Raw genomic sequence first — 22,792 nt, 5'->3', positions numbered from 1 at the left:
TTACTGAACAGGAGTCAGCACATGAACAGAGCTAGCCTGCTGATTTCCAGCAGGGTGTAGCATTGGTGAAGAGTAAGTCTTTAAGCTTAGTATTTTTATAGACTTTTTAATAGTAAAAAGGTTAAAAAATAATCATGGCTTGCTCCTCCAGAGGCATGAATAAGGTTTTGTCAGACTGCTGAACCAAACCTGGTGGTCCATGTCCCACCCCACCTCCCTCCCAAACCCTTTTGTAGAGATTGAATAGCAGCATATAATTTGCAGTAGCCACCTGATTTCAAGAACCTACCTACAGTTAACAGAAATTAGCACAAAATATATTGACTGATTGTATTATTTTAAAGTTATAACAACAAAAAGGAGCAAATGAGTTGGCCAAAGCTATGTGACAGACAAAGCCAGGTCCAGACAGCACAGGTTTGCTTTCAGTCGTATACTCGAGATCGCTGTACCACGTCGTTTCTTCATTTTGGTTAACGTTATTGTGGCGATATTAAGAGCATATGCAGAAAAAAGTAAGAAATAATTAGGATTTCTGTTCTTTAAAGAGCAACAGTAATCTCCACATGTGGAAACATTTCAAAAACAGCACAAAAGAATAAATATGTGACAAAACTGCTGAAATAACTTACGTAAGAACTGCAGAAATACAAGCTATAACCCTTCTATCCTGTACTGATGACAAAGCAAATGCTTTTATTTTGTACAAAAAATAGAAAATATTTATATATTTTAAAATAATTTGTCAGCACTATTTAGACTTTTAAAGTTACAACCGTTATTTTTGAAGTGGTTAGCTATAAAACATTTTAAAACTTTAAAAATGCAGCAAAATGTCATAAACAAGTTTATACAAACATACGGAGGATATTTTTCAAGTAAATCCCAACAGCTAAAGATAACTAAAATGATGCTACAACTCATTTCAGTTATATTTGATTAGGACATCATTCTACTACCGAATAAGCTTAATGAAAACTGTTTCTAGAAGTTTACTGACATTACACATTCACACATGCAGAGATTGAATCTAAGACTCTGTTGAATCAGAGAGGAAAAATAAGAATCTAACTATGAGGGTATCTATCATACAGTCTTATCAATTCTTTTCAAAGCAGTCTTGTCCTCCAAACTGTCAACACAACAAAGAATAAAAATATCAACTTCTTTCTGCAGCTCAGGATAGCCTTGGGAACACCTCATTATAGCAATGAGCTGTGTTGCTAGTGGGTCACACCATGTTCTAACACGGTCCTTTAGTCTTCATCTTCATTTATGCTGCGAAGAAAAAGCAATGGGTTTGTCTCTGAAGACACCTCCAAGAAATTTCCCTTCCCAGTAGTATCTTTTGAAAATCTGTCAGGCTCAGATACACAGTTTTCTTCTTGTTCCTGTAAAATGCAGCTTGCAGTAGCCAATCCTTCAGGCTGTTCTGAAAGTCTAATTGCAGTGTGCATTTGCTTTTCTAATTCTTCTATCAATTTTCCAGGAAGAGTCGGAGATTGCAAAGAAACCTTTGATTTTTCATCACTAACCTCAAACGTCGAAGAGTTTGTGCCATGCCTTAATCCATTACAGTCAATAAGTGGAGCTGTCCTCTCCTCTTGAAGCATGCCTTGTAAAGAATTTATTTTCCCATCTTCACTGGTTGAGGACTCTCGCTCAGCTGAATCAGAGCCTTCTGTCTCAGATGATGAAGTACCGCTTGATTCTTCAGAGTCACTTGTCTCCGACTCAGAGGAAGGCAGCTGTTGCTTGGAAACTGTGCCAGCAGCTTTTAACATGCTCTCTTCCTCTTGTACCAGCACTGCTGCTGCTTCCAGCTCTTCTAGTTCAAATCCTATGTGGGACTTAGCTAGTGTGGTTTTCTGCAAGGATTCAGAGAGCGCAGCCAACTTTTTTGACCTATAACAAAGAACAAGATATATTATTTAACTTTACAAACAGAACTCCCATTTGATAATGAGAACACAAACCTTAAACATTTCTACTATTCATTTGGTTTGCAAACAACTTTCTTCTTCAATTAGAAGTGTAAAAGTAGATGCTATGGGGAAAAAAAAAATTCAGAAGTATTCATAATTACTATTGTTTTGGGTAACTTTTCCCACAAGGCTAGAAAATATCCTACCAAAAGTCTTCGGTGACACTTTCAGAAAAGATACTGCTTCTTTGATGTTTCAGCAGTGCACAGTAAGGGAAAACAGATTTCAGAACAAACCTTTTCAGGATTGCTGTCTTTAGCAGTGAACTCTGCAGTATGTGGCTTGCTGGATTAAGTTTATATGCAGCAAAACCATTCTGTTTTACCACCCTTCCAGATATGCCTGTTAAATGCAGATGAACCGATAGAACATAGCTGATCAGGTCCATCTCAGTGATATATTCTTCTCCTTTCACAGCTAGCTTGGTACACCCATGATAGCAGGAGATGTTCAATACTCTGTCTGTAGATGTGCTTTACCTTTCACTTGTAACTCAGATGAAATGTAATTCAACAGAAGTATCAGGACCATTTAGGTAAACACCTCTAACAAAGCAGGCATGCTATGTCAGCTTCAAATCTTTGGTACAGCCATATTCATTTCCTCAAGTGTTTTGAAGTCAGCACATGCTCTACCAGAAAACTGCATCATGGATTTATTTATAAATAGAGAAACCAAAAAATAAGAGTGCGCCTTGAACTGGGGGGGGGGGAGGGTGGCAGAGGGGAAAACGGGTATAAAATAACAAACATACATCCTGTTTCTTGTTGTAGAGTTTTGCCTCAGACTATCAATCAACTTTTCACCACTTCCTGCAACAGCAGGTCTACTATAAATCCTGCAGTAACTGACTGGGTTTCATTTCCTCTGCCAAACCTGCTAACCTGCAAGGCATGACACACTGACACTGGAGCAAGTAGCTGATAATGTAATACATGACTCCTGCGAGGCAAAAGTTAAAGTGCTTGTTCTCTCAGTTGAATGATTTTAAAGATCTTTATATTCTATTTCCCAGGGGGCATAATTACTCAGTATAACATAGATGCTTCCATTTTTTTTTCTCCTAAAGGAATTGTATTTAAAAGTGGGGGAAGGGAAATTCAATGTAGCTTCTTACATGTTTTACACAGAGACAGCGCACCATTTAAAAGCTGAACTTGGAATAAAACATAGTAAACATCCTTAGTTCAACTCATAGACTAGAAAACTAAGAAATAAGTGTTTTCCAGAAGTAACTGAAGCAATAAAGAACAATTTATATTCCTATGATTTTTAAATCTAAAGCTAAGAATGAAATCACATTATCCTAGCAGCCTCCACTATAAAAACGGGTACCAAATTTTAAAAAGCTGCTTACTTAACACTATTCTAATTTTTTCTTTTTGGAGTTATATGTCCATTTTATTTTTGTCAAGAACTTGAATTTTTCTTGAAAAGTTATGGAGGATTTGAGATTTTTCCCAACCTAACTGGGAACAAAGAAAGCATTCTCCCTGCTTCATAGGTAAAAAGAAAGAAAAAGAAGCCAAGTGATACATAGAAAGGTTCATGAAGCCTTGCAGGTAGGTGGCAACAGAATAACTGGCTTGCAGGGAAATCTGCTTCCTGAACATACTGGTGAGAAGCTGGTTTATATCCCGAGTCACAAGAGTTTATATCCCTTTCAGAAAGCATTCTGCTTTGCTTTTGAAACAGCCTCTTTCCTTCCTTCTAACTATACATATGTATGTGTGTGCATGTGCCCCCTTCCCCTGTGAGAGTTGTTAATATGAAGGTACAATCCTTTTTCCTGTCCTACTGCCTACTGTCCGCAACAATACAATGAGCTCCAAAAGCTAAATGTGCCTTGTGACAGAGAACACTGTCTTGTACCCATTTTATATGTAGTTCCTTTCAATTTCATTGACAGCCACAAGCAACTAACTGTAGGCACAACAATTTCCTCTGGTGATACATCTTCAGCTCCAGCTACCTCAGTCTCACCTACCTGTTTTACTACTGCCTTTATAGATAGAAAATCAATTTTGAAAGTCCTCTTTGTCCTCACATCTCTTCTATCACATCTGTCACTTTGTTTCCTAATCCTATATGTATTTTTTGGCTTTTTCCTATTTCCGCTGTTCTAATTTTTCATGCATATTTTTCCTGCTGGATACTCTCAGTCCTTGAAATCACTCCCTTAAAATCCTCTCCTCTTCTTTCACTGTTCTCTTATAATGCAGTTAACACATTAGATACAGAACCATGTCACATAACTGAATCGAGTATTAAGGAGATGTATGGTATCATGTACTCTTTGGCATTAATAAATACTTCACTGTGCTCCAGATTACTTAATGCCAAGTGTTAAGGAAGAAAATACACAGTGGTACACTCATCCGACTCAACACGCATTGTGTTACTAAATTAGATATAGACTACTGACAGATAAAAAATGGCCTCTTTAAAGCAGCGTTTGGTCACTCTATACACAAATGCATTTTTATCAATGAGTTCCAAGAGAATGAATGAAAAACCCAGTGCCTGACAGCTACAAACGTCCATCCTACTGGACAACTGTAAAACTGCAAAAGGCATTCTCAGTCTGAAAACCTTGGGTTAATTCCTTCTGCGTGATCAAAATACACTACAAAATAATGACAATAACTGATATCATAAAACAACTGTGGCTTCAAGTTTCACACTTAGTCCTTTTTCCCAAAAGTTTTGATAGAACTACTGAGGGAGGACATGCTTTTTATCTTTACAAAAAATTACAAGAAAAAAAGTCATTGATTAAACAGCTCGCTCTTCCCATCTAACAATAACAGCACAAATGGGTACTCTGCTTGGATGAGTAAATGCCTGCAAAAGGCCAGCAATTCCATCTATCCTCTTAACCTCTTCAACTGCCTTACTTCAGCTCTCACACAGTGGTCCCATGGAGCAGTGCAATTGCCAACACCACGCACAAGGACACAACCCATGAACTCCCAACCAGCACGTTTCAGGAAAGGGGAAGGGGTGCAGACTCCATACAGACCTGCACAACCTTCTTTCTCTCTGCGCCATCTATGCCCCAAAGATCATGTTAGGCTAACCACAATAGGAATCTTCTAATAAATCATTAAAAACCCTAGAAGATTATTTTACTATTTTTTTTTAAGCTCTTAGCCACATCAGGTATTTGATATAAACAGCATGCAAAAGGTCTCTTTTCAGTTACTCAGATTTCTTAGTAGGCTAAATTTCTTCCCAACTTTCACTCTGGTCATCAAGTCTCTTCCAGAAAAAAAAAAAAAATGGATAGCCTACAGAGCTTGACATTTCAATATGAGAAACAAACTCAAAACTGTCACACTCTTGACAAATTTATACATAAAAGCAGAAAACTCCACTCTCCCAACTTTCCAAACCTCCATTAAAAGAAAAAAAAAAAACAACAAACGGCACTTGAAGAATAGCTTCCCCCCCTCCCCTTGTGCAAGGGACTAACAGAATTACAGTTAGCTATCAGTCCATTTTGTTTAAGGCAATTATCTAATTTCAAGGAGAACTAAGTTTCAGGAGTGCATTTCACATCAGCCTTAAGAAAAGGTGACAGCACTGCCTGGACAAAAAATAAGGCAAACAGCATAAAAATCAGAGCATGGAAATGCTTTCAGTGGGAGACCGTGGGTGTCTGAGTTAATGATTTCCCTAGCTGAAAGATAAGCAACAATTCAGGAAACAAAAATGAGACACCAGAAATGAGATATCATGTATTAGAGACTTGCAGTAAACAGGTCCTGCTGTTTCCAAAATCTTTTGAGTAGTGTTTTAGAGATTAGACAGCAAATACTTTAATTTTTCAAGTATGATTAATGGAATCGCATGATTACTTTACGACATGCTCATTCAGTATGCACATTTGCGGTAATGATATCTTATTATTATGGTAATAACATTCTTACATAAACATGCATAATAGGCTTTAAAGGTGCTACACATGATAATTATTAGTTATCAAGATGTCAGTTGCTTAAGGAAAATGTTTAATTACAGGTTAAATTGATCAGATGCATGTTTTGTTTAATGTATAGCTTTGAGGAACAGATAACAACAGAGGCATCTCAGGTCTTGTCCATGTAGTCCGGAATTAAAATTTCAAGACAGAACTACTGTAATCCTTGTCTAGGCAGCAGGAGAGTTTCTCCATGTGCTAGAAGAAAAAAATCTTGTTCCACAGATCTCAAATTATAAAAGAGTAAAACTGGGGTGAAAAGAACAAAGAATCAAAGGAGATTTAGCAAATAAAGGGAGATGGGTAAAACAAGGCGGGGGGGGGGGGGGGGAAGAGGATTATGGCAACAGGAAAGGGAAATCATTACAGGTTTACCGCAAAGCCCACCTGTGGCAGCATGAAGAGAAGTGATGGTGATGGGGACTGACTGCAGTGCTGAGACACAAGCAGCAGCCAGGGTGGGAGGGAAACAGGACACAATTTCTCCAGTTAAAGACTAAAAGCTCCTACGAGCTCCGGTTCTACCTTCTGTTCCAAGGAGTAAAGAGGGCACTAGGATCTGATGAATCAAGACAGCTGTTATCTCCAGAACACAGAGCTATGAGAAAAACGTCTCAAAGAAGACATACATTAGGGATTTGATTGTTTCCAAGGAAGATTTAACATAAGCTGGAAAGACAAAATTCAACCTAGCCACAGAAAGTAAAAAATAAATGCAGGACTTGTGGGATATATCCAGCCACAAAATCCTCTACTATGCTTCTGTATAAAATGTCCATCACTCAGCAATAGCACTAACAAAAGGAAAAGGTTTAAAGAAAAAGTGTTAATGAGCCAGGCCTTTCCATCTGCCTGGTACTTGCCTTACATCCAATCCTCTTGCTTTAGCAGTTTAGTTATGTTAAAAAAAAAACCAAACAAACAACTCAAAGAGAACTTAAAAATATGAAAATCAGCTTTCTGCTCCTCATTCTGTATGGCGGGTGGCACTGCATACTCGATCACGGCATGGGAGTTACATATCTAAAACACTGTACAGAGTATTTGCAAACATGGGAGTAAATAGTCAAACCGGCAGCACAGCCTTTCAAAGCAGGAGTCAGTAACATTTCACTATGGAATGAAAAGTGACTTTTCCTACACAGGCACAAGCTCTAGCTTGCTTTTGTTTTTGTAAACAATAGAAGGATTGTTTCTACTGCCTTGTAAGTTTGGCTTTGCATTTCACAAACATCCACTTTGCTGAAGTACACAGTGTAAACTAGGTGTAAGACATGGCAAAACACAACAGAACTTTCTTATTATCTACCCCGGCTCAATCACAATCAAGTCACCGTACAGTGCACAAGTGCTGTCATGACAGATTGAGCTGTTCGTGCCCAAGCAGAACACAACAGCAACAAAGCATGGGAACCTGTGTATCAAAACCATTGACAACAGCTTTGGTTAGCAACCTAGTATTTGAATGTGACCTAACTGGTCTTGGACCCAAGCTGGAACCTAACTAATCTTGGAACCAACTAAAATCTCGTTACATTACGTTGTTCAAGTGTGGTTAGGGCCTATTCACTGTGTTACAATGGGAATCGGTCCTCCATGCTAGCAGTGCTCTAACTTGGCTCTACAGGGCTGACAAGCCCTGTTTTAAACATAAACCACTTCACATTAATTATCTTTAAGCCTTACAGGCAAGATAAACAAGTCTCAAAGAAACAGTAGGTATTTCAAGTGTAGACGTGCCTTTGCAGTGTCGTAGGTTCCACCAAATACAAAAACAGGCCTGTCTCATTGCCAAGCAGCCATGCCCTGGTAGGCCTACAATTCCTTGAGATGCATTCAAATACAACCTAGCAGCATGCTGTGCCAGTCAGCAGGGCTGACAAATAAAAAAAGGGCAGTTATTTAACTTACCTCCACTCAGCAGGAGGTCAGAACACATAGGATCCAACAGTAAAGTCGTTGCATCAAGCAAAAGGCTGGATCACAAGGTATTCCCAACTGCCTTAATTTTATACATTTACTGTATGAGAAGCTACCAAGTTTAAGGAGAAAGTGTCAGTCTATATTTAAACTACGTTTCTCAACAAGGCCTGGCAAAACTCAGACTTAGGAGAGAAAGTTTCATAGACACCCTCTTTCTTAGATAAAACAGATAAGATAACAAGCAATACAACCAGCCATGAGTAACTTTAAATGTGTTCCAAATTACATACCTGGCAGCATTGCTTACAATTTCCCACAATTATTCTTTTAGCCAGAGGCATCGTAAGTATTAAGACAATTCTAGAGTTAATATTAACTCAGACATCACCAGATATTATTGAAAGTAGAGCCTCAGCAGTTCAGATGCAGAGGATGTGTGAATTTAGTATCTTCAAGACTTTGAAATGTCAGTTAAACTGTAAGAGATAATGAAATTTTCTGCCTTCCCAACAAGACTGGTTGAGGACAGGCTCAATAGGATGTAACTGATGTTTCTGCATGGACTGTCACTGGTGAACAAAAGGGCACCTGCAAAAGGGCCAGACTCTCCAGACCCTTCAGATCATCTTATTTTTCCCCTGCCCAGAATGGTTCTTGCTGGATTCCATCCATCACTGTCTTCCAGCCCAAGCCTTATCTGTCCAGACACAAGGGGTATGAAAAGACACTGTTCAACGTTCAGTCCCTTGATAATGTGAACATTAACTTCCCGCAGAAACTCTATCATGATCTTAATGAAATTAATATCCCTATGGCAGTAAGTCTACTGCTTAAGCTCTCTTGAAGCAGAAGGCTCAACAAGTTACAGCCAAACATGATATCAAAAGATAAGAAAGTAAGCTCATACATGAATGACACAGCTGACAAAGCATCCAACTATTCTTACATATACTCAGGAAGAAAATAAATTGTTCTTCAATCTAAAATTCAGATGGCAGCTAGTCCTGCACAGCAGCTTGAGCAACCAAACTGCTGATCTTTGTGGAAAGTCTCTTGAAGCTGATAACTGAGACCACCCTGCTAGGCAACACCATAAGTCACTGAAACAGCATATTCTGAGACCCAGGCGTGGAGGTTAAAGTCAGGGAGAGACACATACTCTTGAATTGCTGTAACATAACTTAAATTTCAGGGCTTTAAGCCAACAGCAGCATGCCTCCCTCAGAAAGGCAACTAACAAAAGTCAAACATCCCTCTACACTTAATTTCAAACAGCTAGAAAGAAAAAAAAAAAAAGATTTAATTCTTATGATGCAGAACTGAAAGACAATTTGATTTTAATAAAATATTCAAGACATGAAAGAGTCAGGTTTGATCAACCCTGACTGGTAAAACACAGAAGTGACAACGATGATGGTGTTGAATGCAAAAGCAGACTTCATTAATGTAGAAACATCTAAAGTCAACATGGACAAAAAAAGCATAAATGGTCAAACAATGAGATTAGGTAACAAAAAAATCCTCCAGTTTAGGAAAAGGATCCTTACAAATGGACATTTAGCTGCAATAATAAGAAACTCATCACACTAAACACCATCCATTTGCCGATACTACTCTTTTTAGAAGTCATGGGTTACAAAAGAACATGAGCCCCAGAATCAGCCTTGAGATAAGAGACTAAGACTCAATTACACTTTTTAGCATGTGTTTTATACGAGATGTCATATTTCACCATTTTTTATTTCACTTTCAAGGTTATTCCTAACGAGTGCTTCAAGTTATACACTCACTAGTCAATGACCTTCAACCATAGTGAAATACTTTTAAAAAGCAAGCTCAGAATCAGTGAACAAAGTTCTGAAAGAAATTCATAGCAGAAAGCCCATCGTCTTGGTAAATGTTAACACATAGTGACAACCACTTTGCCTATCTGTACACACTGTTGTATTACAAACAATGAGAACGAACCTAACTACACCGTTTTTATTGCAAAGTACCTTATACACGCTTTTACCCCAATTCCCCACAAGCTTGGGGAAACTATGCACAGATTTTATTTCATCCAGCTCTGGGAACACAACTGTTCTCTACAGTGAAACATGGCTAAAGATTACAAAGCATAACAATACTGCCATGAAGTTTAAGGCATGAAGTGGAAAAGAAAATACACACAGCACCTGAACCACAGGGCAACCCTTTAATGGAAACAAAAGGCCCCCATTCAGAAGAACACAGATAATATTATTTTATACTTGCACCACACACAGAAAATACCATAGGTTCCTAATGAACAGAAAAGTCTAAAACCTATTTTGCTTCTCTTTTCAAAAATGGCACCTCTATCCACAAAATTCCTTATTGTATCAGTTAAGCAGAAAGATGAATATTCAACATTTACTAAATAACTTTCCAGCATTTATTAGCTGGTTAGCTCATCATAACCCTACCTGGCTTACGGTATCTGGAAGAATCACAGAATAGGTAGTACAATTAACAGTCAGCGAGATAAACACAAACGGCACCATTCAATAGTTTCACATACTTAGTTTATTATACATTTTTATAGTAAGAGGCAGAGCCAATAAATAATTCCATTAAAATCTCATTAGCTCTGATCAATGAGTACAGAAGATAATATAAAAACAAAGCAGAATTTAGCATGTTAGTGAAGGAGAAACAGGACCATTTTCTTCAGGACTCAGGTAAAAATTGACCTAAACTTTAACTAATCTTCTATATTATCTGCAGCAAAAGAAAGATGAGTGTAAACACAACAGAAACAACACAACATTCGTCACATGATTTAGTACTAGATTAACCACTGTCTTCACAGGAAAAAACCAAGCCATCTCCACAACACAGCACTAAAGAGTGCTTAATTTCTACTCTTCCTTATGAAAAGGCAGCTGCTAAAATAAAACGTGCTCAGTCTATTCAAGATATTTTATGCAATTGCAGGAAAGAACTCATTCTTTCCATTTCTCAAGAGGATGGATTCTGATTTTTAGCCTAAATAACTTGGGTTTACACAGTTATACTGTCCATGTCTATACTTATTGTTAATTATTTCCTTTCTAACAACTCTTGGAAACACCAGGCAACTTCAATCAAATTTAAGAGCAACTAGAGTTTAAAGAAGATCTTTAAATTCCTACTTATTTCATGAAAATAAGCAGAGGTATAAATAATGACCCTCATGAGAAAAGGCTGGCAGAACACAGCCATCGAGTATTGGTTTGGTAGGAGGCCATGGCATGCGCATACCAACCAGACGATCAGTGCTAAGACCAGCTACTGCATATGCTGCCTCTTGCCTGGTGGAGGTGTCAAAGGATGTAGCAAAGAGATTAGGGCACAAGGCTTGGGTTTGTAGGAAGTTTATAGAATTATTTTTTTTTCCTCCCTCCCTTGTAGGCATCAGACAAATTGGAGACCAGAAAAGCATTCACTGCACACCAAATCTTTATCTTAAATATAGGAAAGCCACACTATAAAAAAGGGATCTGGAAAATACATCTCCCTGTAAGCAAGATGCCACCACTTTAAATTGACAGGATTAGAAGAGCAGAAATCCAGCATAAAGAGACTACTTTTGACAAGAGAAACCCACCACTTATCTTCAGGTGACAGAAAGCAGTGCTGTACCGTAAACAATGGCTGATGTGGAAGAATCCAGTAGGTTTAAGGGGAACATAAAATGGTTTCATCTTTAAATTCTGGCTTTCAAAGGGCATACATGAATTCTGAAACTACGAGAGTGATATACTTACACTGCAATCCAGCTTGCAGTCTTGTAAACATGAACTGCTATCTACATAGCTTAAAGTGTTACAGTTTGTTAACTATAAATCAAATATAAAACATAACACCATCATTTCAATTTAAGTGACTTCTTTTATGTTAATAAGTCTGAATATTTCAAGTGACTTTCCCTCCATATTTATTCTGAAATTCCATAGTGCTCCTTTCATAATGAATCTAAATACTGCATGAGCTGAACTTTACATTTATAAATATTTTAAATAGATGAAGCTTTCCAATATAAGATCTTACTTTCACTACTTGGTCTTTTTGGTAAGTTGAAACCAAACATTTCATGGATTATAAAAGAAATCAAGTACAGCCTACTTACGTAGATGAAAATATTCATAAGAGAAAACAGACTTAGAATTAATACTGGACTATAAAAAGAAACTAAACAGTATTTATATGTTTTAACAATACTTTGACTGAGCTTAGAAGCAGCTGAGCGTTGCCAAAACAGCTTCAGTAAGTTGCAGCCAGTCCAAACATCTAACAATGGCACAGCTTCCAAAGCTATATATGATAAATACAAATAATGAAAGATGAACAGATAACTCACCACAAAAGAGATGCAGAGAAAGGAACAGATTTTATAATGTGATAGTAAGTATTGGCTGTATTAGAGAAACGGAACACTGACAATTGTTCTACATTAGCCCCGTCTCCCTCAAATTTCTTAACTGCCATTATCTGGAACTTGGTCTTCACCATCACCGCTGGTGATCTAGGAGATAGCACTCCTACACTGTAAATTATGCAATTTGTATTACAATATGGGAATGAAAGGAACTCACACAAAGCAGTGCAGAATATGTGAATTTCAGTGTCAGGATAATGCTACTAAAGTTATGTATTACAAAAATAATAACAATGACAATGGACAGGCTTAAAGGCACCATTACAAGTACATGACTTCAACATGATCCTAGCACTTTACAATGGAATTTATCCACCAAACAACAAAAGTCCTACTTAGCTCAATCGGAGTTTTAACTTTGACACTGCTCCATTGCTTCCGACTGACACCCTTAACACATGAAAGGAAAACACCACCTGTAGCCTACCCACTCACAGTCCATTTTCAACTCACACAATCTATACATAAAAAGACACCAAATCTGAGCATCTTGCAAATTCCTATCAGGAAAGCAGATTTTTGCAAGGGCCTAAACTGAACAACCTGCTCCCATCCTCTCCCCCCCCGCCCCCCCCCCCGTTGTGTTTGCAAGGCACTTGGTATCAGATGCTCTAGAGTGTGATCATGCCTCTTATGAAAAATAATAATTAATAATGATAATAATACCAACACACCCCACTGAACTGGCTGCAGATCTGGCTTCGTGACCGCGACAGGGAAACTTGCAGGCCATGCATCCAGCATCACGTAGCTGGCCCACACTGCCCAGTTCTTGCAAGAAGGAATCCCCAGGGAATAGTGGGGAGTGGGCATTAGGCCAAAGACTAAATTATCATCTCATTCAACATTTTTTCTTTTCTCATTCTACCTCTGTTCCGTCTTGAGATTTATGGTGCAATCACTGCAAGGGGCACGGGTAGGTGGAAGGGACCAAGCTAGTTACTGATGGGGTTGGAAACAAAACAGGAAGACATTATCAGCCTGCAGATCAGCTTCCCACTTTGATCACAGCTGCACACTCCGCCGGCTTAGAAAGGCAACAACTACACAAGCTCATCCTTCCCCTAGTCAAAACAGAAGAAGAGTCAGCCTGAGATGTGCTGAGTGAAAAGACATGACACAGATCCCTGACCCTTCTGTAGGCAGATAGGAACTGCCTCCCAACAACTTTGGAAAATCAAAGCAGTAGCCTGAGGGAGAAAAAAAATGGCTTTCTTCTTTGCCTCCTCTACCCACAGCAAGGTGCATTCAGACACAGCCTGAAGGAATATGAGCTATAGAAAAGTGATGGAATAAATAGAAAAAAACAACAGAGGAAAGGAGAGGAAAAACATCAAAGGAAACTGCAGCTAGCAGCTGGGAGGAGATATTAAATCCCTTGTTTAAAAATCCATGTTTTACAGGGCTTGCTAAAACATATATAAAGGGGAATTTCTGCTATTACATCCACCTGTCTATCACCTTTTTCAGCCTTCAGGGCAAACAGTGTTTTGCTTTAAGCCTCATAAGTCAGTATATTACATTACTTGGGTATTGTTATTTACAAAGTGCTCTAGGTGCACCTACTGCTTTACAGACACTTGAAGTGACAGCTCAGGCCTTAAATAAGATGCAACATTTAATGAGAGGCATGGCAGCTCAGGATGACAGTAAACAAAAAGAAACTGTATTAAAAACATGCATCAAAACAGTGAAAGAGGAGACATATATAATGTGCTTGCAAATTATTAGTTACTATTTTTAAATCAAAGAACTGTGATCTAAGGCTTAAAAGCAGATGACTTGGGATGAAAATAAAAAAATCTGGGTTCTCTACCAAATTCAGGCACCAACAGTCAATGTACTCTTTGATAAATTGGTAAACCCTTATCCAAGTTTTCAGGAAAATAATAGCATTTCTTCTTGTAAGACTAGAAAAGGCTGTTTTAGTAGCATAATAAATTGCACAGAATCTCAAATACTTTCTGCACTTGGACCCATAGCTAATGCTTGAACCACAAGGTATTTTTTTGAGTTATGCTATCTTGACGGAAACAAGACAGTACAGAATTACCCAACAACCTAGGGAGAATGAGCCAACTCGTAATTACTCTTTACTAGAAAAATGTGAAAACTTACTGCTGTCTGAATTTTTCCTGTTTCCTGTTCCACTAGATGGATTTTATTTTTAATCCTTTTTTGTTATACTACACAATGGCTAAAAACTGAAATCTCTGTCCCATCATACTTGCAGAAAAGTCCAAATCAACCTTCAGCTTTGTCACCAACAAACTACTGAGTTTATTCAGTCTCCCACCATAACATATGTTGTTCAGACATGTACATTCATGGAATCTTTCTTCCCCTAATTCTCTCCATTTTTCAACATCTTTTTGAATAGACACTAGAATTAGTCTGTGTTTTAGCACAGTTGCACAAATGATGCATTCCAAGGTCATGCCACTTCCTTCTCCTAAATGATACTACTCTGCTGCTTCAGCTGAAGATTGTACTCACGCTCTTACCTCCTCAGAGATAAATAGGTGCTCAGGTTTAAACTGTTCTCAAGCACAACCCAACCCATTTTTCTGGAGCTGCTACCCTCAAATGGCTTATATTCTCCAATCCATAACTACAATCTACAATCTTTTATTGTGAATGTGCCATCTTATATGTGATAGTATTAAAATGCACGTTGTTCAAATAAGCACATACTGCCAATCTGGGTCAGTGTGTGCAATTCATTTCCTACCTTTAAATAAATAACATTTAATGTCACCAAAAATTTTTATCTAAAAAGACATATACTGTATTTTCTTACAGATTTTTTTAAAGATACTGGACAGTACTCGGACAAAAACTCCGAAAACAATGGAGGGTCTTAACTTTTTATAAAGCAACAAAAACCTACCTGTGTTTTCCCAGTTGTTTTGGGTTTTTTTTTTTCCCCATTTTCCAGTATTTCCTAGAACACTGACACATTAGTAACACCTACTGTTGGTGGTATGTAAACTGAAATAAGCATAAAATGAACCTCAAAGAGCCTGCAAAGAGACCATTGGAAGTGGCCGCTCCCATTATTGGTAAAAGCTCAAAAACCAGCTGGGACATCTGAAAGTTAACACACCACTACAGGCCACCAAACAAGTAAATGAAAAGCAAACCTAATGCAGCATGATTACTCAAAGCAGTAAGCAAATTTAGTGCTGCATGCTGAACTAGCTGCCAGCAGTGGTAATGCCAGCTTGTAAAGCCTCCTAAGAAGGAATTACAATAATTGGGGATTGTAGTCATGAGCTACTATAGCAAGTCATCACAGGACAATAAGGGTGAAGCCTGTGTGACCAGATAAAACACAGCTTTCTTACTGTGTTCACGGAAAAGGTGTGATCACAAGCAACACCAAGATTTTTCTGTTTATCCCTTGTACCTCTATGGCTCTTATTAAGCTGAAATAGCAAAGGAAAGAATAGCCTTCAAACTCCAAAATCCAACAAGCTGTTTTGTTTTGCAGGGGGCAGAGGGCAGGGAATTAAATGGCTTCAATGTATCCAAAATGACAATACTATTAAAGAAGTACAGTGAAAAATATAATCCTCTAACTACAAAATAGATCAAAATAAGGGATTTTGCAACGGTGGCAATAGGGTTGTTACACTATCTGATAAATAACATAACTGGCTATATCAGAACATACGCTAAAAGCATATGCTAATGGCAAGGCTGCTTTCAAAGCAGCAAGCAACGTGAAAGCAATTTGGCTTTTCTCTGCACCACCTACTTTGAATACTGGAGTTTTTATCAGACCTGAAATTACTGCAGCCTTCACTAAGCTAAGGTTAACATGGGCAGCAATGAAGGTAAAGTAAAACCTAAAGTACAGCCAAAGCAGAGTACAGCTGACCGTGAAACTGTAATGCACATAAAATACAATACTATGAGGTGTATTCTTCCTAAGTTTTTAACTGTTTGAAGTGCTTTAAACATGCTGTACGAATCAGTTTAATCCCACAGAGCCAAGAAGCAGGATTTTCATCCAGAATATATCACTGCTTATGCCTTTGTTCTTCTGAATCACGGCTGCTGAATCCAACAGGTTAACAGCTGAAAATTAGCATATTCCTCTAACATTTGAGAATGCTTTAAAGCACTGATTAATTTTTCTTATCTGTTAATACATTCCCTCCTCCCCTTATTACAGATCGAAAATTGAATAAACTAACATGTTAGTAGTGCACCATTTGAAAACCTTTTAGGATAGTTTTGTTCCTGAATCCTCCTGTCTGAACTTAATATTTTCATACTAGAGGTGCACAGTTAACAGGAGTTATTCTATTCACCCCTCATTTAGCAGTACAGTCCCGAGTTTCAGATGTTATAGTTGAGTCATTCCTAGGAACATGGCAATGCCACAAAGAGTGAATAGGACTTCATGAATATCAACCCTACAAGCAGCAAAAAAGCAAACACCAAAAGATTTTTAAAAGCCTGGTTTTCCTCTATTCAAGTATTTTGAGCTTTACAAAACCCTAAACCACTAAAGAAAACAAAAAATGCCAAGAAGAAACAGCTGCAAAAATGGCACAATCAAAATAGTTTCTACATACTTCAAAACACTTTTCAAAGTTTTCCAGATCTTAACAAGTAATAACTGGATCAAATTTCCTAAGTTTGCAGATAGATGACCAGTTTCACAAATGATTTTAACATACAATTGGAATAAATGTTAAAATTCTATTTACATTCATCTAAAGATCACAATATTTGACTACAGAAGCTTAAAGATGTTATATGTTACAAAACATTTTCCCAAATCTAGCAAAAGCTTAAGGTAATTCTTTCATGAAGGCTGTAATACATGACCTGTTCTCAGATGCTTTTTGCCCTACATGCAAGCACAGCATAGGGCATGGGTGAGCTGGTATGTGTAACAAGATACAAGGAACCTAAATAAGATGCTCTATAGAGGAGAGAACTTAATGTAAATTAATAATAGATCTATACAGCTATGCAAATACTCATATGAACCAAAGAGAAGCTTTTGAAGATTCAGTGTAGTACACTGTGTTCAAATGGGCACAACAGGAATCAAACTATCAGCACTACCCTGATTATCAAATGTATGCTTTGAAAAGCAGTCTTACACATTCAAACCTGGTCTGTTTTGCAAATATAGAGATAATAACTTTAAAAATTTATTTTACAAGTCAGTTAAAGCCATGAAAAAGGTCAGAAAGAACATAAAGAAATCTTCCCTCTACCAAACTTTAACCAATGCAACGGACTGAAACTACGATGCTGAAGGTTGAGTTCCTTACTCCCTTGTGTACTCTACAATCCAATGTGACACAGGCAGTAAAAAGCCTAAGCCTCACAGATCTTATATTTTTTCTAGAAGACCTGGGCTCCTTAATGCCTTTGCAACATCAGGCCTTAACACTTCAGGCCCACATCACACTATATTGATTAAAACAGTAATTCAGAAAACCTAGGGAAAAGTAAAGGGGGGCTGAACAATCACAGTCAATCTCATCACCTCAATGACATGCTGTGAATGCAATTAATCCTACATTTATTTAGAGAACTTCACACCCTGCACATAAAGCAACAGCTCCCTGCTGGCTTCAAACTAGGCAATTATGTTGTAACAACGACTAGGTTTCGATTATAACAAAGAGATGAAAAGGAAAACAGACCTATGAAGCTAGCCTATCTTTCAGGGTATGTCTCACCTACAAATCAGGAGAAGCAAATGTAACATGTTTAGGAATATCTGACTTAGCTTTAATTTAGTTAGTTCCAATAAAGATAGCAGCTTCTATAGAGACTGTATAAATGCCACCAGAAATCCTGTTTTTTACTTTAAGGCAAATAGCCCATGCTTGAACTGGCATGTTACACCTACAGTCACCAAAATTAGCAAGATCACATTTGTCTTAGGTTGCAGAGCACATATACACAAAAGTGCGACTACAGAGCATGCATACACTAAAGTGGCCTATATACTGGTATAACAAATCAAGTTGCATATACAGTTCCACAGGACTCACTGAGGCAATTTAACAGCTCATCTCTCTTAACATACAGATGTCCTTTACTGCAAGAGTTGAAGCTACTATAATACACAACAAAAATAATGACTTTATAATTTTTTGCAATAGAAAAGATCATGAATGAAAGGTGAGATGGTAAGGTAAAAAGTAGAAAAATAGTGATAATGAAAAATATAATACAAATTACATGGGATCAAACACCTTATTCTCCTGCATTCCTCACACCCATAAAACTCTGAGAAGTATACAACTATACAACTGTGCGTAAGTAGAGTATACTAACCCGTGGAAAACTGCCACAAACACTAACACCTTCACCTCCAACTCAGGAACACAGAAAATATACATTTACTGATACTGAAGTGGTACATGTTTAAAACTAAACATGTATTTAAATGTTAGGTAGACATCGTTCTCTCATGCAGGGATTCAGAACAGTATGCACCTAACTGCTTGCCTGGACAAGGACTCATAGGAAGTTGTTCAGCCCTCCACCTAGCCAGCCATGTTATGGCCAGCAGGCATCATGCGGCCAAGCTACCAGAAGGCACATATGTACAACAGTGGACAACAAGAAGTGATGTGAAAAGAGACTGGCACAAAGGGAACTAAAAAACACTAGAGAAAGACATCAGGCTACACGAAGGAACCTCAGCACAGCAAGAGTCAGTGGGTAAACTAGTCTGACTTCTATAAAGAACACAACTCCTATGGGGTCACAGACACTTAACTCACCTCTGGCAGAAGGGAAAAAGCTCTCCTGCAACAAACCCACACCTAGATTCCCCTGGTCATGGCAGTCCATATTGCAGCTATCAGACAACCAGTGGTTTCCCCAAAGCTCCTTCTCCCCTCCCTCATCTCCTTCTGCTCAAAGTAAGCCATGAAAGATGGAGAAAAGCTCATACTTATAATACAAATTCAGTTATAACTTCACCTTGGAGAGGCTGCCATATGTATCATAGTGGTTTGTAAAAGCTCTGACCTAAAGAGAAAAAAGCATGCAAACCAGACAAATTAAATTTAATTTTATTATGGAAATGAAAGTAATAACAGAAGTGACAGCAGGGTGGATGATAAGCTCACTTAGCAGGGGGATCAAATGAAGTGATGACATGTCATTATGACCTCAGGGGTTAAAGATGCAATTTTCCATCTGGCTGCATCTGGCTTTTCAACATAAATGTTGACACCACCTGCCGAGATTTACTACAAGCTGCCTCCATAGGTCTTTGTCTAGCTTTTGTTACCCAGGTTAACATTTACTTTTCCCTCTTTTCTGCTAAGTTTTGCTGAGCAACACGCTCCCCTTCTTCAAAACCTAATGTTAAAAGGATTTTACATGCCACTTTATACAATAGATTAAATTATTAATAATAACTTCACAAGCAGCTCAAAGAGAAATACTAGAAACATAGAAAGCAGGTAAAACTAGGTATAAGTTGCAAACAGGAAGATGAACTTTTAGCTACACTTGCTAGTATCTTGCATTGTCTGAGACTTCTAGGAATCTACTGGGAAAAAAATAAAAATCATTAGAATTAAAGAACTAGCTTGTACTCACCATACCCAATTGACTATTAGCCACCTGCACGTGTTTTATTCAGCAGCTTAATAATTTCCAATTCCAGATACATTGTGCTTAAAATAAATCATGTTTTGCCAGCCCAGCGGCACATTCACTTATTCATCTAATTTAGCCACAGCCAAACTATGATCTCAAAACAAATGTGCAATCATCTATTGACACACTGTTGGCCATAAGGTTTTTGTTTCCACATTGAATATTTAAAAGCTAGTACCTACCAATGGCGTTCCTCTCCTGGAGGCTTAATCTGGAATGGGGCTGTATGCTTACTACCATTTGATATATCCATTACATTTTTGCCTACGCCAAACTTTTTTTTCTAAACCTACAGCTCCCAGACTTTTCTCTGCCAGTACAGGTGAGCTAAAAGACTTGCTTCCAGCTGTTTTTAAAGAGCCCAGATCCTTCACTAAAAAGAACCTACAGTCTGTTTTAACTGTTTAAACAAAGAGGCCTCAGCCTCCACTAGGACCTGGTTACATACCAGGGAAAGAGGGGAAGAAAAGAATAACCCTCCACAGATTTTGAGCGCACCCTGGGACTACAGCTATGAAAAGACAAGAGAAAATGGAGACAAAGAAAGTTAATGAACTTGCATGGAGCAAATAGCTAAGAAACAAAACAGAGAAAATATCCAGACTGATCAGACATGCAAATAAATTCACTGAAAGACCACCACAAAAATACCTATAAATACCTTCCCCTCCCAAAACTCTTCCAGCACAAAGGCAATTACCAGAGGGACATCTTAACCTTCCTCCTCTGGAATGGAAGATGTACCACCCTCCTCTCCAGATGCCTTACCTTGGGGAGCTGGGAACCCTTGTCCTTAACAGACAAGTCACCACCTATTTCTATACCTGTTAATGTATTTTCTGAATGACAAGTGAACTTTGTTGTTCTCTTCAACAGAAGGGAAAAAACAAAGTGTTCCTGTTCACTTCCCACATGCTTAACTTCAAGCACATGCTTCGCTGCTAAACTGAACAGGAATGACTTAAGCATATGCTTAAATGCTTTCCTGATTCAGACTCTAAAAATAGGAGCAGTTTCTGTAGTTCCTCTTTCTCCTGTTCTCCTAATGACAGACAACTATTGTGCCATGTCATTATGACAATAAGATAGCTTAATTGCCCTCTTTCCAGAAGCTGTCAGTTCTGCTTAACTGGTACATAATGTATGCGTCTGGGAGTAAATGTGTTAATATATCAGTCACTTATATGTACCATACATTTTTCGCTGCTGTATTTAAAGAAGGCCTTGGGTTTTATGACTGACTTGCTAGACATTATATTCATTGATATGGGCAGCAGTGGTATTACTGTCTTATGACTCATTTCTTCGTGAAAGATGCATGAAATAACTTTTCCTTCCTTCATTTACTGCACTTTTTCAACTCAACTTGAACCTGAACATGAATTTCCCCATACTTGTATTTAAGGTGTGGGTCAAACAGGCCTCCTCAAAAATGACAATGTAAAATGAACCAGCTGTTCCTGTAATGAATCAGGATTGATGAATCAAAATGTTCGGAAACACCTGTAGTTGTTTTAGAATATTTTGTGCATTGTACCTATAGGAACATAGTCAATGAAAGTATACAACAAATAAGGTTCAACAATATCTACAACATGTAATAAGCAGCTATGAACTGAAGGCCTTTAATTCTCTAAGAAGTATCTAAGAAGTACTGGTAAGATCACACCTAAATACACAGCCTATGCAAGCTGGCTCAATTCTCTTTCATATTCCCCTTTCTGAGCACGATTATTACCAGGTTCCCTCTATATCCCCTCACTGCTACTTGTGTCTTGTGCACTTAAGAAGGTTTTTTTTCCTCCCACAGTCTCTTGTTAAATTGTAAACTGGAATGCAAAGGCTTTTAATGAGCTTCACTGTTTTATAAGTCTATATGTTGCTATATTAAAAAATATGACAATGGCAATTTTTGTGTTTATATTCGTAATGCCTTCCTTTTCAGAGAAATACAACTTGCAACTCATACATGTGCTTTTGTGGGCCTTCAAAGAAGGCTGTGAAGACATAAAAAGGGAGGGAGAAAAAACAAAAGCTGTGTGAAAAATAGAATAAACCTGACAACAACAATATAAAGCTTAGTAAGATTAGAACATGCAGCTTGCTTTGTTCATTTAATCCATTTCTCACTGTTTCCCCCACCACTACTTTTGTTTTCAAACCCTTAAAGCATGCTGATACTTCTAACCAGTCTGGTTACAAAGTTCCCAAGGCTCTGGAAATAAGTAAAGCCACACTAACTCCATTGTAAGAACACAGGTGAGACACAGAAGTGCTGAAGCGTAGGAACTTTGCCTGGAAGTGGCAGAGTCACTGTTTCCTCTCAAGTGAAGTGGAAGCCAAAGCATATTGTCAGGGAGAGTGAGCTGGCAAGCGACTACAGGGGCAAGAGTACACAGCGCACAGAGATTTGTGACACTTATTCTGGTGTTAATAATCAATTGGTACAACTGCTACAGTCCATAAGTCATCTGTTTCATACAGATGTAAATAGTTTGCATGCGCATCTGACCAGAATTGGAAATTGTCAATTCCATTGGAAGTTATAAATTCAATTCTGAACTAGGAGTTGTTTCCAACCTTTTTCCTAATGTTACATAAGTGCTATATAAACATTTTTCTTTCTGAGAAAGATTGCAATAGAATGAAAATTCCCCAGAAGCTGGTTTTTTCCTCCAAAACCATTTATATGAAAATTCACATTTTTATTTAAAATGCAATTCCTCTGTCCCTTCTCCAATGATGTCACTACATAAAACAATGCACTGCATGTCTTTGCTTATGTAGTAAGAATAGCTGAATAGC

The 22,792-nt window shown here is 37.9% G+C and overlaps 1 protein-coding gene across 4 annotated transcripts in view; it reads right to left on the bottom strand.

Moving 5' to 3' along the window:
- Nucleotides 1-318: 318 nt before the first annotated feature.
- SHQ1 (SHQ1, H/ACA ribonucleoprotein assembly factor) overlaps nt 319-22,792 on the bottom strand; it is a 55,302-nt gene continuing 32,828 nt past the window's right edge. For all 4 annotated transcript variants that reach the window (XM_075052839.1, XM_075052837.1, XM_075052836.1 and 1 more), the window contains exon 12: nt 319-1,905. In XM_075052839.1, the coding sequence (XP_074908940.1) occupies nt 1,257-1,905 (649 nt within the window). In that variant the 3' untranslated portion in view covers nt 319-1,256. The remainder of the gene's footprint in view (nt 1,906-22,792) is intronic.

The sequence above is a fragment of the Buteo buteo genome, chromosome 21 (assembly GCF_964188355.1).
Source record: "Buteo buteo chromosome 21, bButBut1.hap1.1, whole genome shotgun sequence".
NCBI classification, from domain to species: domain Eukaryota; kingdom Metazoa; phylum Chordata; class Aves; order Accipitriformes; family Accipitridae; genus Buteo; species Buteo buteo.
Note: the sequence above shows the minus strand (reverse complement) of the source record. Positions and strands in the feature narration are given on the sequence as shown.